The sequence below is a fragment of the Liolophura sinensis genome, chromosome 11, assembly GCF_032854445.1.
Source record: "Liolophura sinensis isolate JHLJ2023 chromosome 11, CUHK_Ljap_v2, whole genome shotgun sequence".
In the NCBI taxonomy this organism is placed as follows: domain Eukaryota; kingdom Metazoa; phylum Mollusca; class Polyplacophora; order Chitonida; family Chitonidae; genus Liolophura; species Liolophura sinensis.
The window spans coordinates 32,238,284-32,257,653 of NC_088305.1; the positions used below are offsets into that span (position 1 = coordinate 32,238,284).

Sequence of the window (19,370 nt, forward strand, 5' to 3'; positions counted from 1 at the left end):
TTTGACACTCACAGTGTATGACAGTCACGATGAGTTACTGAAGAATCAAAATGTGCAAATTGGACATCATCAAGGACTTTGTGTATTGTCAACAGGGAATAACGTTCCCTCAGCTCTGAACGTGCAGACTGTCCAATGACAGACTGTCATGGACAAGATGACAGCTGTCAAAAACTGTAATAGTTTAGACATATGCAACCATTTTTCTTGTTGAGAGGACGGAATGTCTTCAGTGAGATCAATTCACTTCTGAATTGCCAGTACCATAGCAACATTACAGCCATGATATGGCTAATCTTGCTATAAACTGGGCCCGGTTCCCTTTACATGAGACTGAAATCAATGAACCGGCTATGGGGGACAGGACAATCAAAATATTCACTGCATAGCTACATGCACTGATATGCAACAAATACAGGTACCCACAGCACCATGCTAACAAACAACATGTGATGTATCCCAGATTTTATTACAGAAAATGGGGGACACGGCTTTACTCAACTTCTTTTCACAATGTTGTAACTTATATATTTATTACATTGACATAAAACTGTCCACATCAAAGAAGAATAGAGTTAAAGTATCGTAAAATGTGTGGAGTACAAAAGTACAACAAACACAGGCTAAACTGATGTGGGCCGATATTGGACAGAATGATATCATCTGTTGTGATCAATAATTATCTATCAAAATACCAAGTATCACCTCATACAAAAAAGTGTAAACTAATAACAGTATATGTATATATACATTATTCATTAATAAACTAGTTCATAACAATTGTATACAAATAAAAACGGTAAAACGTTAAGTGTTGTTATCCGACACGGTCATATAAACAACAACACCATACAGGTACAAATCAGTGATCAATTTACATACTAAAAATACAATTGTATTTACGTATATAAACATATAAAAATACCCGAACATCAGTTGCTTTCAGGAAATTTTGTCTTGGGGTTAATCAATGACCCATTTACAAACTAAAAAAGCAACTGTATATACTTATAAAAGTATATACAAATGTCAAATGTAAATATAAATATAACTTAACGTCACTTGCTTTCAGCCAATGTAACTTGGGGTTTGTGTTTCCCATGATCTGTTTTTCCCAACAATCCCAAACCTAGCTGGTTAAACATCTCCACTTTCTGGACTTTCTTGTCAAAACTGTCAGCTGCATATTTCCTCCGGAGTTCGTCTCTTAGGCATTCTGAAGCGTGGGCCATGGCACGAGTCTACAAGCACATGGGTGAAACAAAATATGTCAAAGTCTTAACTCCTACTTTCTCAAATGAAGAGGTGTAAATTTGCAATACCTGCTTAAGTGAATCACTGGGTAACAAAGCATGTCTAAAACTGACAGACCAACCAACATACTGAAAGATCAAGGCTGCTTAGCGGCAACTAAAAATGCTACCTGCATGTCAGTTAAATATCATCTCTGAGCTATTTATATTACAATATACGTAAAAGAGTAATCTCTGTAACTTATCAGAAATCCCTTTTGAAAGCCTTGAGAAGATTGCACAAAACCATGGCTCTGTTGATTTCCATCACATTATTTTAATATCTCGACCCAGTTTCAATGGGACAATAGAAACTGATACACTGTAATGCTGTAGACGTTACAGTACAATCCTTTCTGGACCCTAGAGGTCTCCCTTCACACTAGCGCTATCTCACGGGGTTAAAAAATATGCCACTTCCACATTCAAACTGGAGTAACATTTTAAAGCAATAAGATCTGATTTATTTGTTTACTTATTTGACTCTAGTGTGGATGTGTGACCATGGGACTCGTTCACTTATAAGACATTGGTATGCTTTATGGCTCAAGGAAGCTGACAGATCCTGCTGTACACTACCAGCCTTCCTCTCTTATACTTGAGGGAGCTCCAGCCTGACAGCCAGCCATCCACAGTTAAACATGAGGGACATCTAGCCTGATGGCCACCCTTCCACAGTTATACCTGAGGGACCTCCAGCCTGACAGCCATCCTTTCCACAGTCATACCTGAGGGACCTCCAGCCTGACAGCAAGCCTTCCACAGTGATACCTGAGGGACCTCCAGCCTGACAGCAAGCCTTCCACAGTGATACCTGAGGGACCTCCAGCCTGACAGCAAGCCTTCCACAGTGATACCTGAGGGACCTCCAGCCTGACAGCCACCCTTCCACAGTCATACCTGAGGCACCTCCAGCCTGACAGCCATTCTTCTACAGTCATACCTGAGGCATCTCCAGCCTGACAGCCAGCCTTCCACAGTAATACCTGAAGGACTTCCAGCCTGACAGCCACCCTTCCACAGTTATACCCGAGGGGACCTACAGCCTGACAGCTACCCTTCCACAGTCATACCTGAGGGACCTCCAGCCTGACAGCCACCCTTCCACAGTTATACCTGAGGGACCTCCAGCCTGAAAGCCACCCTTCCACAGTTATACCTGATGGACCTCCAGCTTGACAGCCACCATTCCACAGTCATACCTGAGGGACCTCCAGCCTGACAGCCACCCTTCCACAGTTATACCTGAGGGACCTCCAGCCTGACAGCCACCCTTCCACAGTTATACCTGAGGAACCTCCACCCTGACAGCCAGCCTTCCACAGTCATACCTGCGGCACCTCCAGCCTGACAGCCAGCCTTCCACAGTTACACCTGAGGGACCTCAAGCCTGACAGCCAGCCTTCCACAGTTATACCTGATGGACCTCAAGCCAGACAGCCACCCTTCCACAGTCATACCTGCGGCACCTCCAGCCTGACAGCCAGCCTTCCACAGTTACACCTGAGGGACCTCAAGCCTGACAGCCAGCCTTCCACAGTTATACCTGATGGACCTCAAGCCAGACAGCCACCCTTCCACAGTCATACCTGAGGCACCTCCAGCCTGACAGCAAGCCTTCCACAGTCAAACCTGAGGGACCTGCAGCCTGACAGCTACCCTTCCATAGTCATACCTGAGGCACCTCCAGCCTGACAGCCACCCTTACCCAGTTATACCTGATGGACCTCCAGCCTGACAGCCACCCTTCCCTAGTGATACCTAATGGACCTCCAGACTGACAGCCATCCTTCCACAGTTATACCTGATGGACCTACAGCCAACAGCCATCCTTCCCCAGTGATACCTAATGGACCTCCAGCCTGACAGTCAGCCTTCCACAGGCTGTGGAAGTGGATTTATGGAGACCTGAGGCACCTCCAGCCTGACACCACCCTTCCACAGTTATACCTGAGGGACCTCCAGCCTGACAGCCACCATTCCACAGTCATACCTGATGGACCTCCAGCCTGACAGCCACCCTTCCATAGTTATACCTGAGGGACCTCCAGCCTGACATCCACCCTTCCACAATTATACCTGAGGGACCTCCAGCCTAACAGCCACTCTTCCACAGTCATACCTGAGGCACCTCCAGCCTGACAGTCATCCTTCCACAGTCATACCTGAGGGAACTCCAGCCTGACGGCCACCCTTCCACAGTCATACCTGAGGCACCTCCAGCCTGACAGCCACCCTTCCACAGTCAAACCTGAGGGACCTCCAGCCTGACAGCCACCCTTCCACAGTCATACCTGAGGGACCTCCAGCCTGACAGCCATCCTTCCACAGTTATACCTGAGGCACCTCCAGCCTGACAGCCACCCTTCTACAGTTATGCCTGAGGGACCTCAAGCCTGACAGCCAGCCTTCCAGTCATACCTGAGGGACCTCCAGCCTGACAGCCATCCTTCCACAGTCATACCTGAGGGACCTCCAACCTGACAGTCACCCTTCCACAGTCATACCTGAGGCACCTCCAGCCTGACAGCCACCCTTCCACAGATATACCTGAGGGACCTCCAGGATAACAGCCACCCTTCCACAGTTATACCTGAGGGACCTCCAGCCTGACAGCCATCCTTCCACAGTCATACCTGAGGCACCTCCAGTCTGACAGCCACCCTTCCACAGTCATACCTGAGGTACCTCCAGTCTGACAGCCACCCTTCCACAGTCATACCTGAGGCACCTCCAGCCTGACAGCCAGCCTTTCCTTGTTATATTTGAGGGACCTACTGCCTCACAGACTTATCTTCCTACACTGACAGCACATACCTGGTTTACAGTGGCCTGCCTCTCTGTCTGTAGGTCCTCCACCTTCCTGTGTTTCACCTCCAGCAGTGTCTGTGTGCTCTGTCTCCATAAGTCCACTTCCTCAGCTACTCTGTAACACACAGCATTCCACATATACCACATTTCACCTAAAGTTTTGCATTTTGCACATTCTGACTGATTCTGATTGATTTGTCCCCATTAAAGAGTCTGACCTGACAGATTCATCCACATTATAGGGCCTGACCTGACCCAATTCATCCACATTGTAGGGCCTTACCTGACCCAATTCATCCACATTAGAGGGCCTGACCTGACCTGATTTATCCACATTATAGGGCCTGACCTGACCCGATTCATCCACAGATATACCTGTGCTGCCTGACTTGACCCGATTCATCTACATTACAGGGCCTCACCTGACCTCATCAGGAAAAAGTAACGTAGATTAGTATTTCTTTTCATCAGCCAGGATCAAAAGGAAAACAAGATAACCAGGTAACTTTGGGTCAAACAACTGTTCCTTATTGTTCCTGATTGTTGATTGAAACATATTGTGGCAGTTAGTTTCATGGGGGGAGTAAATTGATATGCTCACGGTAAACCACCCACCTTTGGTAAATAACCAACAAACGTACATGCCATACGGGTAGAAGTGAGCTTCTATGGACACAAGGCTGCTCAAATGGCACCGTATGTGTAATCGATCACTTACAATGTACAGTCGCCAAAGTTCTACGAACAATCAAACTCACACTTTACAGTCTACATTTATTTTGCACTCACTTTTTAATATTCGCTTTCTGCATCTGCTCTTTTTCCCGTCTATCCCTTGCAGCTTTTTCCACCTTCAGCTGATTTGTTCTGTTCACAGCATCAGACACTCGACCTTCCAGCTGAGTAAAAAATAATAGAAGCAATTTCTGTATATTACACAGAATGATTTTGCTTCTGATTCACCCCAGACTATAAGAAAGTCAGACAAGAAATCCATTGATAGTGATGCCGTGGGGACAACCAGTATCATCTCAACTCTCTCTCATCTGGAGGGTAGAGCGGACAACCCCGTTTATGTCTAATCAGTAATCATGGAAACCTGGGTTGAGGTATTGCTAACGAGTTATACGTTTGCTGACAGTTCACATATGTACCACTTGTTTAATTCAATAATGGGGAAAAAAAAGCCATCTACTTTGCCCCAATTGTTTACTCATTAAGGTACAAATAGTCCAGTGACGTAACATGTATAAGTATCATGGTACAGTTAAATGCCTGTTCATGTAAAACAAATCCAAACATAGCAATTTTTGGTAATTCCCAGATACAAAGACAATGTGCCGCCAAATATCTAATTGCTTACACTAGTATAGTGATAGCTCACCCAAATTACTTTAAGAGAGTAATTTATATCTGAGCAACAGCTTGTTTACACAGTTTGAGGAGAGGCATTGTACAAATGGTGCTATATAGCCAAGATTGCAAGAATTCATCAGTTAGATGACAGTGGTCAAGTCTTATGGGTTGAGTAAACCAGTGAGTGGAGTGACCAGCCAGGTACCTGGCCAAAATTTTCACTTGCAGCTGAAACAGCAAGACCTGGATTTGAACTCCATCACATTAACGATCTGAGACCAGTGAGGCCTTGCCACTAAACTGAAAAAGGGGTTGTCTTAAGAACAAAGTTAGCCAGACATGGTCCGTGGACCAGAAAGCCACTAACTCCATACACCCCAGAATCTGCAGGACTTACAGACTGTCTGTATTGACACAGGCTCTGCCTCCACTGCTCCATCTCGCCATCTCGCTGCTTCTGGTTCAATTTCACTAGCCTTTGTTTCTTCTCTCTATCATGCCTGAAAGATAAGATGCAAACTTCACTTTAAGCCATCTTAAAATTCAGCCCATCTTTAAAAATATAGTCGTTGGGCATACCGCTTCAAGAAAAGGGGGCTACTGAAAAGGTTTTATTTGGATTTTGATACAAGTTTGAATTTTTTTCTCTAATTGTCAATTTTTAAAAAATTTTTCATCAGCAAGGATAAACAAAAGATCTAGTCTACAAACCAAAGCTAGCTGTAGCGAAAGGGTCGGGTCACACCCAAAAAGATTTTTTTTCACATGTAGTTATAGTTTTGTTTGTACTTTCACAACGGCGAGTTAGGTTGTGTTTGTACTTTCCCAACAGTGAGTTAAGTTGTGTTTGTACTTTCACAACAGCGAGATAGGTTGTGTTTATGCTTTCACAACAGCGAGTTAGGTTGTGTTTGTACTTTCCCAACAGTGAGTTAAGTTGTGTTTGTACTTTCATCACGGCAAGTTAGGTTGTGTTTGTACTTTCACAACAGCGAGTTAGGTTGTGTTTGTACTTTCACAACGGCGAGTTAGGTTGTGTTTGTACTTTCACAACGGCGAGTTAGGATGTGTTTATACTTTCACAACGGCGAGTTTGGTTGTGTTTGTACTTTCACAACGGCGAGTTAGGTTGTGTTTGTACTTTCACAACGGCGAGTTAGGTTGTGTTTATACTTTCACAACAGCGAGTTAGGTTGTGTTTATACTTTCACAACAGCAAGTTAGGTTGTGTTTGTACTTTCACAACAGCAAGTTAGATTGTGTTTGTACTTTCATAACGACGGGACATTTCTATGGTATATATGCACATGAATGCTTCATAAATTAGAACAAGGGGGATAACTCTTGCAAGTATGTCCAGGAGTGAACACTACTTTATCTTGTCATTTGATATGCTCAGGCCACATAACAATTACGTGTGGACCTTTTGTTCTTTCTGATGACTACCATATACATAAATTATACAACAAAGTTATTGGTAATCCCCTCACTACAAGCTGAAATATTTATTAATTTATTTAGAAATAGGTCACAAGAAATGTTCTATAATTAAACATTATGAGCAGCTCCCATCTGTCAAGCACAAAAATGTCTGATTGAGAAATTTGCTCTAAGGAAACAAATTAAGGGACATAATTTTGAAATGGATTTGCCAAAACAGCTAACTAAAAAGACAATGATTTAAAATTTGGACATTAATGTCTTTCAAATTATCAATATATATAATAAAGTTGTTTGCATCGTGTGCATTAAACAAAATTATGCCAAATTTTCTAATTACTACATGTTTTTATTAGCATAAAGCAAACAGTAAAATATGTTCCATCATATTTTCTGGCCGACTGAATCAGCTTTTGAAGGCTTACATCGGAAGTCACAATAAAGCATATATCAATATTGTTGAGAGCATTTAGCACCGCACATTTTATGGAGAAGAAAAGACAAAAATGATGCCAAAATCAGATGAAAGAGCATCAAAACTTATTTGCAAATATGATTTTTAATATTTTTTTTGGATTTTTTTTTTACAAGAGAAAAGGGTATTGGAAAATATTTTTGTATGGTGGGTTTTTGTTGTTTATATCAAAAGATATGCTTTTAACCTAAATTATGATAATACTTATGAACATATTAAAAATATAAATATGATCCGAATTGAGGTTTAATACACTTGTTAGTTGAAAAGAACAAATTCTATCGCAAATTCTAGCGCAAAAATATTTATCAAACCTGTGTTACATCCTCATTTATAATATTATTAAACAAAGACTATAAATACCAAAAGGTGGTCACAAATAACCATGATCACAAAAATTATTTTCGAGTGTCTTCTCCATGAGGAAAAAACAGAAAAAATATTGAAGGCCACATTTAGGAATAACTTTTCAAACTCTTTCATCTGAACTTTATGTCATTTTTAAGTTTTCTCCACCTTTAATACTGATTGTGGCTATTGGTAGGTTAGTGGCTCTTACATGTACTTATTCTGATTGGCAATGACTGATTACCTCAATAGGAAAGTGGCCAGAAAAACAGACCTCTACGTTTACATATATGTGGGCACAGTTTCGTCACTTACTGGCTATGCCTCAGTTGGATATTTCGCTGATTCTGGAGCTCCTCATACTTAGAGATGGCCTTGCTGTGTTTGCTGTCAATGGAAGATCTCAGATGTTCTGTCTCCAGGCTGAAACAAATAACACCTCAATGTCACTGGGATTCTGACAGAGTTTCTTCAAAATTATTTCACAAAATTATTACAAAACAGAGGAGGTTAATATACAATGAATTCCTGATCATTTTTTGGCTTCTTCTACCCATAAACCTGCCTGTCATCAAATCAATAAAAAAATCCTGACTACACAAATCCATCAATAAATTATTGCAACATTTGACATTTGGACAGTTATTTGAGATCATAGCCCTGCAGGATGCACCCGCAGAATGCACATTACCTGCTAGCACTCTGCATATATTTCTTCCTGAGGTCATGTTCTTTCTGTCTATGGTTGTTTTCCAGCTTAAGTCTCTGTAGAAAATACACAAATTTATAATATTCAAACTAATATTCACTATATTTCCATTTATGAAAGTATGCTAATGGAAAAGTATGCCAATGTAAAAAAAATAGATGTATCAAGGTAATTCAGTACAATAAGCCAATCACTTCATCGCTATCAGTGAATCTTTTACATTAACATCGTTTATATATTTTAATGTTCTAAAATTCTCAGCACAATAAATTCAGTCAGTATTAAACTGGTAATTTTTGGTAGTCTGCATATATAATTTGTTCTGTATCCTATCTTATCAACAGCAATGATGTCCTCTTCTCTGTCTAGTTACAGCCTCCCACAGCACATGTCTCTGATATACCCCTGACCTACCTCCACATCCTCTATCAGCCTGCTCTCCTGTCTGGTTACAGCTTCCCCAGCACGTGTCTCTGATATACCCCTGACCTACCTCCACATCCTCTATCAGCCTGCTCTCCTGTCTGGTTACAGCCTCCCCCAGTACATGTCTCTGATATACCCCTGACCTACCTCCACATCCTCTATCAGCCTGCTCTCCTGTCTGGTTACAGCCTCCCCCAGCACATGTCTCTGATATACCCCTGACCTACCTCCACATCCTCTATCAGCCTGCTCTCCTGTCTGGTTACAGCCTCCCCCAGCACATGTCTCTGATATACCCCTGACCTACCTCCACATCCTCTATCAGCCTGCTCTCCTGTCTGGTTACAGCCTCCCCCAGCACATGTCTCTGATATACCCCTGACCTACCTCCACATCCTCTATCAGCCTGCTCTCCTGTCTGGTTACAGCCTCCACAGCACGTGTCTCTGATATACCCCTGACCTACCTCCACATCCTCTATCAGCCTGCTCTCCTGTCTGGTTACAGCCTCCCCAGGACAGGTCCCTGACATACCCCTGACCTACCTCCACATCCTCTATCAGCCTGCTCTCCTGTCTGATTACAGCCTCCCCCAGCACGTCTCTGATATACCCCTGACCTACCTCCACATCCTCTATCAGCTTGCTCTCCTGTCTGGTTACAGCCTCCCCAGTACATGTCTCTGACATACCCCTGACCTACCTCCACATCCTCTATCAGCCTGCTCTCCTGTCTGGTTACAGCCTCCCCAGTACATGTCTCTGACATACCCCTGGCCTACCTCCACATCCTCTATCAGCCTGCTCTCACGCCTGTTTTCAGCCTCTCCCAGAACCTGTCTCTGCCTCTCCTTCACCAGTTTTCTCATCTCCTGCTCTTCAGCCTCTAGTGCATTCCGATTCTGCTCCTGGTGGGATTTTAGTGAACAGCATATGTTCAACAACAACAGTTCAGTCTGAACACGCTATTAACAAAGTGTATTTTCAAAAATGTTAATCTGTTTCTGGCATCTAAACCAAGGGAGATAACCCATACAATAAGCACATCAGAGGGGAATACCTTTTGAGAGGTGTTGCTCACACCAACTGGAAGTTATTTTCATTACACGTATGTGATGAATACCACTGCATTCGACAACATATCCGAGAAATTGCCTGGCATGTATTAGTCTGCAGCATTTGACAACATATCCGAGAAATTGCCTGGGCATGTATTAGTCTTCTGCATTTGACAACACATCCAGGAAATTGCCTGGGCATGTATTAGCCTGCAGCATTTGACAACATATCCGAGAAATTGCCTGGGCATGTATTAGTCTGCAGCATTTGACAATACATCCGAGAAATTGCCTGGGCATGTATTAGTCAGCAGTATTTGACAACATATCCGAGAAATTGACTGGGCATGTATTAGTCTGCAGCATTTGACAACATATCCAAGAAATTGCCTGGGCATGTATTAGTCTGCAGCATTTGACAACATATCCGAGAAATTGACTGGGCATGTATTAGTCTGCTGCATTTGACAACATATCCGAGAAATTGACTGGGCATGTATTAGTCTGCAGCATTTGACAACATATCCGAGAAATTGCCTGGGCATGTATTAGTCTGCAGCATTTGACAACATATCTGAGAAATTGCCTGGGCATGTATTAGTCTGCAGCATTTGACAACATATTTGAGAAATTGCCTGGGTATGTATTAGTCTGCTGCATTTGACAACATATCCGAGAAATTGCCTGGGCATGTTTTAGTCTGATGCATTTTACAACATATCCGAGAAATTGCCTGGGCATGTATTAGTCTGCTGCATTTGACAACATATCCGAGAAATTGCCTGGGCATGTTTTAGTCTGCAGCATTTTACAACATATCCGAGAAATTGCCTGGGCATGTATTAGTCTTCTGCATTTGACAACATATCCGAGAAATTGCCTGGGCATGTATTAGTCTGCAGCATTTGACAACATATCCGAGAAATTGCCTGGGCATGTATTAGTCTGCTGCATTTGACAACATATTTGAGAAATTGCCTGGGCATGTATTAGTCTGCTGCATTTGACAACACATCCAAGTAACTGCCTGGGCATGTATTAGTGTGCTGCACTTGAACATCTCCTCTCATTTGATATGAAAGCTGAAGATTTAAAGATCATGTCATGTATAACACTATGTGTATACCTACCTGAATTTTCTTCCTATCACTGTCTTTCTTCTTCTTTTCTTCAATTTGAATGAGCTGAAGTTGAAGAGCACACATGCACAGTCCAAAAATAATGAAAGTTGCTACTATTTAAGCATTTATGTGAACAGACAGAAAAATACCATAACTGAGGCAAACTGACATGGCTGATTTCACCGGTTACGTGGGACCATTTGAAAAGTGCCAAAGTCATTACAGCTCTGGACATACTCCATATGCTTGTATACCATATTTTTTGGAGTGTCCTATCAACCAATCAACTCTCTATGCTTGTACACCATATTTTTTGGAGTGTCCTGTCAGCCAATCAACTCTCTATGCTTGTATATCATATTTTGTGGAGTGTCCTGTTAACCAATCAACTTCCTATGCTTGTAAACCATATTTTGTGGAGTGTCCTGTCAACCAATCATGCATGTAGGTTTGCTACTGTAACACCAACAGAGAAATAGGTCTCAAAATTATATACATCTCCAACTTCTTTACATTCAAATCCAAACTGCTTTTAGGAAAAAAAAAACAAAACAGGAAAACTGTTCCATACGTGAATTTTTAAGGGAGCATCCTTTACTTTTTATGACTGAAAATCGAATTCAAAAATGAATGACGTAAGCATCAATCGTTTTAATATCAGAGAAAACAAAACAAAGCTGACAATCTGAAGTGCTTGTTTGCATTTCTAATTCAGGTTTCATAAGAAGTCTAAAACAAGAATGACGAATGGCACAGCTGGGGTATGCTTTGCAACAGGGGTGAGTGGTGAATGGGGTGAATGGGGTGAAGAATGGGAGGGGGTTGGGCTGGGTGATGCTTTGTGTTGATAAAAATGATCGTTGAAATGAGGTGGAACAGATGCACGGACAGGTGTTCATAACAGTCGCATGGATTCACCGGCCTGGTCGCCATAACACGCAGGTAAGAGGACAATGCTAACCCCATTTACGGTAACAAAGCCAAATTTAACATTCCTTGACAAATGGCCTTTCACACTGACCTTTGATATTTCACACTGGTCTTTCAAGGTCTGGCTATGGCGTAATTTACTGTCTATACTTTTCTCTCTTGTCTCACGAGTGGTTTCGTCCAGTCTTGACCTCTCAGCCAAAAGCTCCTCCTGTACCAAGAAAGAAGCATGTCACAGCCAGCATACAGAATTACACTTCTACAAAAGTTAAACACTGATAAAAGCAGAAAATTATTTCGAGTTTACACCTCCTGGCCTCAATGTTCAGCCCATTTTGTAGACGAGAAAAATGTATCACTGAGTGTAAAGTTTGCCAGGGTTTGTCGTACCCAGGGAAAGATTTGAATTATAATCACATAAAAAAAAGAATCTTTAAAAATGTAAAAATAATAGTTTGTATGAAAATAAGTTTAGCAGTTAAAGATGACCATGGACTCACCCTCCGATTTTCCCACTCTTGTCTGTCCCTGGCCAGGTGCTGCCTCCGCTTGGTCTCTGCCTGATTCTGAAAGGCCAGCTGCCGCCGGCGCTCCTCGTCCCAGGATAACCTCGCTGCCTGTCGGTCTTCGTGGAACTTGATCTCCTCTTCTCCCTTAGACATCATCAACTCCAGAATCTTCTCATCCTGAAATCCCACATTATAACATTTGGTAGCCTGTTTGTTTCTTTGCTTAGTGATTTATAACCGGATATCAAAATAATAATGGTCAGCATAGTAGTAACTAGTAGCAACTTAAGATGAATGATAGGGACATGGAGTGTTTTAAAAGACAATGAACTGTAAATCTGTGACAATGAGAATTATTTGACTATTTGACAACCTCACACTTACTTTTTTGGGGATCTCTGCATGCACCATGTCTGACCCTTTAAGAGCGTGTCGTAGTTTAGGGTTTGTAATTGGCTGACTCTCAGACAAATGGTGACTACCGTATGATGTACTCAGCTTTGCTTGATTAGAGTTTCTGCTGATGTTCAACATCTGTTCTTTCTTCAAGGATGGGGTATTCCCCCTTTTCAAACTAAAAGTAACAGACCAGAATCTTCCTTTACTCAATTATTTATCACATGCAGACATCAGCTTTAATCTTTTTATGTGACTTTAATCTTGGAATCAGAAACAAAAACACACTGGTGATATCAACACATACATTTCGCAATTCAAGTATTTTTAAACAATGGAAACTACGTGTACAAATACTAAACTGTATGCTTTGCTAGGTCCAATGTAACAAGATGTGTGCCGAAGAGTGATCACTTCTTCTTTTCTGAAAATAACACTTTCACATTTGTGTAAATTACATAAACATGTAATCTCATAGTAATTACTATTTTTGCAGACCAAATTTGATTAAATACATAATCTGAAATATTATACTCATAATAATAATCAGTTTAATGACAGCTGAATATTCACCGTTTCTTGCGTCTTTGACTCAATTTGGAGGCCACTGGGCTCACTCTTCTGCTATCATCATACATCTGTTTGGCCCTGTTAAAAGTTATTATCACCGTGTGCTACACAAGCAATATTGAGGGGATCAAAGACAAAAATGATAAACTGAAACATTTACAAAAAAGAAAGAGGATAATATCCTGTTAAAATTAAAGTTGAAAAGTTCATAATTTAGACTGTCAACAAGTACTTGTAAATAAAGAATGACGATCCCAAATCAAAAAATGATAAAGACAAGGCACTTTCAAACCAGCTAAACATTTAAACAAAAAACATCATATGTAAAATTCAACTAGGATTTGGTAGCAAGTCATGAGTTTTGTACTTTACAGTATTTAATTGCTTTCCCTGTTACTGGACTCCAAAGCAGATCCTCAAGGTGTGACATAAACCACCTTTGTGCAAGCAAAGTAAAAAAAAAATGCTTTAAATGTTTCGAACATATACAGAAATTAGGACGAAACATTATAAATATTTATTGACTGCGTCATATAATGATGTCAAACAATTGAAACACATGTATATTGCAAAATGTAGAATATTCGCCAACCACCCCAGTACATGTAAGAGTTACCTCTGATTTAGCTCCTGACGACTCACACGCTGATGCCCGATGGATGACACCCACTTGGTTCTCTCCATTTGTGCTCGTCCCTCTTCCCCAGTAGACTCTGTAATCACACCACAAAAACTACCAGCTTCACTTCATGAAGAGCTTTGCAAACTTCAGACATTCCATAAAAAAAATTAAATTGAAATATAAATAAATAAAATAATTTTTTGACTTCAAAAAGAAACAAGAGGCATCAAAGCACAAAAAACTCTGAATGTCACTGGAGTCGGGCCAAACTACATGTGAACAATAGCATGAAGAAAAATGGTACCGCCATCACTGGAGTCATGTACATTCAACATTCCATATCATTATGTGTTCAATATTGTAGTCAACACAGACTCAGCTAGATTCAACAGAGATGCTAAAAAATCAGACCATCATCATGAGGGAATTAAAAATATTTTGGTTTTGCAAAGAATTCAGAGCACAAGAAAATCAAGGAACCTGCATATTAGAGGAGCAGTAAAGAGATTTATTATAACACACCATGAGACCCATCACCCAACATCACTTACATTTTCTACATCACTCACATCATCTACATGGAAATGTAACAAGATGACACATGTTCAATACAATACCAGTAAGAATTCATATCTAATTTATTCTAAACATGGGAATTTTTAAAAGAGCCTAATGCAAGGTGACAAAAAGAGCACATACTCTATAAATTTTGGGTGAGAGCTATCTGTCATGAAGAGGGTTTAAAGTCAAGTAACAGATGTTCAGGGTTAGGAAAATTGGACCCTCTATTATATATAAACTTTGTCCTTAGATTTCAACCCTGATATTTATTATTTCATCCCCAAAAACAATTGTCTTTCATATTTGTAAAACATCATCACTGATGTAAGCATGATTCCTAGTATTATGAAAAAATTTGATTCCAGGCATTTTGGTTCAGGGGTAGCACAATCCTAAATGTACTATGTCTTAATGACTGGTTGAAGAAAGTTGCTTCATTATGTGGGTTTCAGGATACTATGTTGCGACAACAAAGTGCCATCCCTTCGTGACATGATGTTGTTGCTATACAGCAAGGAAGGTTCAATCTGTCAGTTTTAACATGGCGTGGTATACAGACTACAGAAAATTAAGTAAACAGGATTAGATATATCTGCTGAACTATGACATCTTGTGGGCATTGGTTCACAATATTGTAAAAGTAATTATTTTCTGCATGTAGTTTGATCTAAACACAAATACTACCATGTTAAAGGGCAGGCAAGTAGCCCTACCATACCGTAAAGCAGCCATGCTATCTTGCATTGGGATGTCATTTGGTTGTCTTCATAACTTAATTCAAAAACAACACATTTAACCATTTACTTTTGTAAGTGTATGAAGACTTAAGGAACCATAAGGACTGAGTCCTCAGTCATCTCAGTGTGCTTATCAGGTGTCAAAATCGTTGATATTTCGAGGTCTTCAAAGTGATGACCTAAACGAAAGCTGAGGTCATCCAATATAATTTTAAGGTATCCAATGTATCAGATCTCAATTATATCATTGTAAAAGAATATGAAAGAGAATAAAATACAACAAACTGTCAAATTTATGTGTTTGAAATTATGAATGTTTGCATTATACAAAGTGATGATACGTCATCTCTGTGATGATTTGAGTTCATCAGTTTTATTTTGAGCTCTTGAAAACGAGTGGATAACCAAACATACCGACCCCTGCTTTATAAAGGCCAACCTTACGTTTCAGACACAAGCTAGCCCTTGCGGTGAAAACCTCTCAGCAAACTGAACGTTGTGAACATGGAACAGATGACATTACCTGCGCCATCATGCCTGCTGTATCTGGACATTGTCACTGAGGGATAATCTTGATCACCGTCTCCCTCAACGATGCTTCTTCGTTCCTCTCTACAGCGCCGTAACTTTCCTAATGAACGAAATATGAACAATGCTGTAATTACCGTAATTTTGGGGACAGATAATAATAGCGCTGAAAGCAAAAAAATTACATTTATCTCTCATTTTATTCTGAAAAGTAAAGATATACATGCGTTCTTCATGAGGACTACATGTCAGAGAAGACAAACTGCACCTTACAGTCACATGTGTATGCTGCCTGAAAAAAGCACACCAGAGGTCACATATAAGAAAAGAATTACAGTAATGAACAATTAAAGGAAACTTTCCCACATGACTGCTTGTTGTCACCAAGGACCTCAGAGCAGTCCAGGCAAACCAACATACGCTGTCTGTCCTGTTCGTGGTCATCGTAGATATTGAATATCGTCCTTAGGGGAACGTCTTGCGGCAACAACTCCTCCTGAAAGTCGGCCAAGGGTTTGTACAACAGGTCCACTGGCTGCAGCGAAAACACAGGAAAACAATGCACACTGTTATTATGGGGAAATAAGCACAAAGTACAGGTAAGAGATCTCTTCAGTTTAATACAGGTACGTGTAGCCCTACATAAATGTCAACATTACGATACTCATATCGAACGTCTGTCATGAGGCAGGGAATCAAAGTTATAAAAACGTTCTTCCAGACCAGTATCTTTATTTCTTGAGCTTGAATGAATACAGGTCAAAAAACAACTTTGGACCTGAATATATGTGTAGGATAATTTCATCTCTCTTCATATTCGACAAAACAAAAAAACATTCACCTTTATCTGCATTCTAGAGCACGCTTCGAGAGACCTTGGGCTAGTCAGCACATATTTGCTGTCTTCATATCGAGGGTCTTCAAAATTGTGAAGATCCAGCTTTAGCTGAAAGTTGTAACCCAGTGAGTCCATGATATCCTGATAACACTCTGACACTGGAGGCATTTCTTGCTACAGCAAAACTGCAAACAGAGAACATAGCAAGGAATTTAATTATATTCTTTATGCGATTAAAACTGTACTGGGTGTTCTATCATCCACTATCTTGGACCCTCCATGGCCAAGGTGGTTAGCATGTCAGCACAGTGCAATGATTGTGGTGCCTCTCACCTCTGTAAATAAAAACATAAGCTATTAGGAAATAGTTCTAAATCTGTAGACTGCCTAGCAGATCACACATTCGTGTCACCTCCATGTATCTTAATCCCAGTTTAGTATGAAGCGGGGAATGGGTGAAAAGTTCGGAAAAATATAATTCACGACAAGGATTTTGCAACATCAAGACACACACTGCATTAGTTACATAAAAATCTGCAAATGCAGTAGCAGGCAAACTTACAGCACGAGTGGCAAATTATTTGGTCTATAACAGCAATAGCCAAACATCTACAGTGACGATAAGTATGAAGGAAGGCTTGTGGAGTGGAAGTGTCAATAACAAGTGCATGTTAGAGCAGCCATACATGGAAACAGTGAAAGCACATATTGCATGTACTGTCATTCCCGTGGTCTTTTCGGTTCAAATAAATTCAAACCAGCAGACATTTACATGCCTTCGTACTTACAATCTTATTCTTTTGACAGTCGGACAGCCTTAACTGGCTGTGGATGTGACTGACATATCCCTGTGCAGCTAGCCGGTACAACGTGTTCAGTCTTGTTGACAAGCACCCGCTGTTATTGTTCAAATTCCAGGCGCAAGATCTGTCCAGGCACTTTGATTCATTCACAGCCGAGCATGTACGCAAGGCACGATCATCTGTGCATTTGAAAGGATTTGTTTTGTTTCTATCCTTGAAGCGGTGTCTTGCCTCTCAAAGGAGAAAGGTAGGGTTCATTTTGCGTTTAAAGTGTCCCGGGCAAAACTCGCGGACCTGCTTGTTGACAACCGGAAGTTCAGAAAAGTCAGCCTCGGTTTCGTCTTCCGTGAAGTTCTAAAATAGCAGACAACACGAATTTCTGACATTTCCTTTGGCTCATGGTGAGTTGTTAGGACAAGGTGTCATTCATGGAATATTAGCAAGTGTTTTTCAAACGTCCCTCTAAATGAACTGATGCCGTTTTCTGGCTGTGCATGCATTGTTACATTTGATGAGTGAGATTGTGGTAGCGTTCATTGAGTGTTGTTGTTGCAGACTAATCGTTAAATATGTGCAAGATGGCTGTTATTATATTTCTGACAGTCATATTCAGGAGAAGTCGTATAAAGTATGACGGGTCGCGAAGAACTAACCATTTTCTTGTGCACATCCCCATCTCGTTATGCTTTCGCATCTGTAGCGTCGGGCGCATTTACTATAGTAACTGTTGCCATGGACATTGTGCTAGGAGGAAGTTACGACTGCTTCGCAAAACGGGCTCGACAGGCTCCCAAAATTGAATGTAGGCCTACTTCTCTACGTAACTGAGCATTTTCCGCGCATGTAAATCAATTTAACGTTTGGGTATCTGATATTATCAGACTTAGCCATCAGACTGTTTATCTGAAATTCAACAGTTTCTGTATAGTTGTTATCTAAAGCAGTACTTGTTTTTTGCTTGATATTTTATCCCTTTTCTGTAGGCCCTATTACAGATTCAGGTGGGGCCGCTCACACAATACCAGAAATTGGGGTTAGAATCCTGGTGGTGAATGGCTTTCTCTTACAGAAGTGTTGGGTGAATGGAGCATGTCCTCAATTAAAAAAAGAATCTTCTCTGTCTTTGCTTATGACTTATTTGAGTTCTTATCTTTTGTGGCCATATCCACGCATGTCAGTAGTTTATTTAGATTACACTAAGCATTATCCCGAACATGTGTCACAATGTGAGTTTACCGTGGGCCTAAAACACAGGCTACCCGGGAACACACTGGCATAGGGCCTAACATGTGCATACCGTAGGTTTTTATGAGCAAGTCATCGGTCTCTCACAAATTCAAAGTCAAGGAATAAATAAATTATCCATGTAAGGACTATTTATGAAATATAGAGCTATATGAAATCCGTTTTTGATTTAAACTTCATGGAGAGGAAACACCGAAATGTAGAGAGATATAGGGCCTAGGCTAAGTTGTTGTACTGGTCGTAGTTGATATGGTTGAACATGTCTTTACCACTAACGTGACAAAATGGCTTTATGAGATTAAAGCTAATCGGATTAAGAACTGGTACGACAACCCCCTACCCATCTCCACCCAAAAAGACATGTCAAGACTGGAGCCCTAATCTCAGTTTAGTTTTTATCAGTATGATCCTTTTGATTTAAACAGTGTACATCTTCTGGCATTAAGCACTCACATGTACTGAGTACATATCTAGAACACCATATAATATGATGACTTTCTTCACATTTGACTCAAAACAAAATTCGTCATGGATGTGTTGATTGAGAACGCGCTACATTTGCCCAACACTTATGTAACTATGCGAAGGCCGATCAC

General features: G+C 40.9%; 1 protein-coding gene across 1 annotated transcript; it reads right to left on the minus strand.

The window, feature by feature from the left end:
- Nucleotides 1–488: 488 nt before the first annotated feature.
- Nucleotides 489–17,796, minus strand: LOC135477997 (coiled-coil domain-containing protein 177-like). Its single transcript, XM_064758244.1, has 17 exons — nt 17,515–17,796; nt 16,730–16,911; nt 16,309–16,423; nt 15,884–15,991; nt 14,057–14,153; nt 13,444–13,518; nt 12,859–13,048; nt 12,466–12,651; nt 12,057–12,176; nt 11,045–11,098; nt 9,639–9,764; nt 8,414–8,487; nt 8,038–8,145; nt 5,857–5,959; nt 4,893–5,002; nt 4,110–4,218; nt 489–1,241 (listed from the first exon to the last, which is right to left on the minus strand). Exons 2-17 carry the CDS (start codon nt 16,892–16,894, stop codon nt 1,059–1,061), a joined length of 1,923 nt encoding a protein of 640 aa, XP_064614314.1. The 5' UTR covers nt 16,895–16,911; nt 17,515–17,796; the 3' UTR covers nt 489–1,058.
- Nucleotides 17,797–19,370: the final 1,574 nt, after the last annotated feature.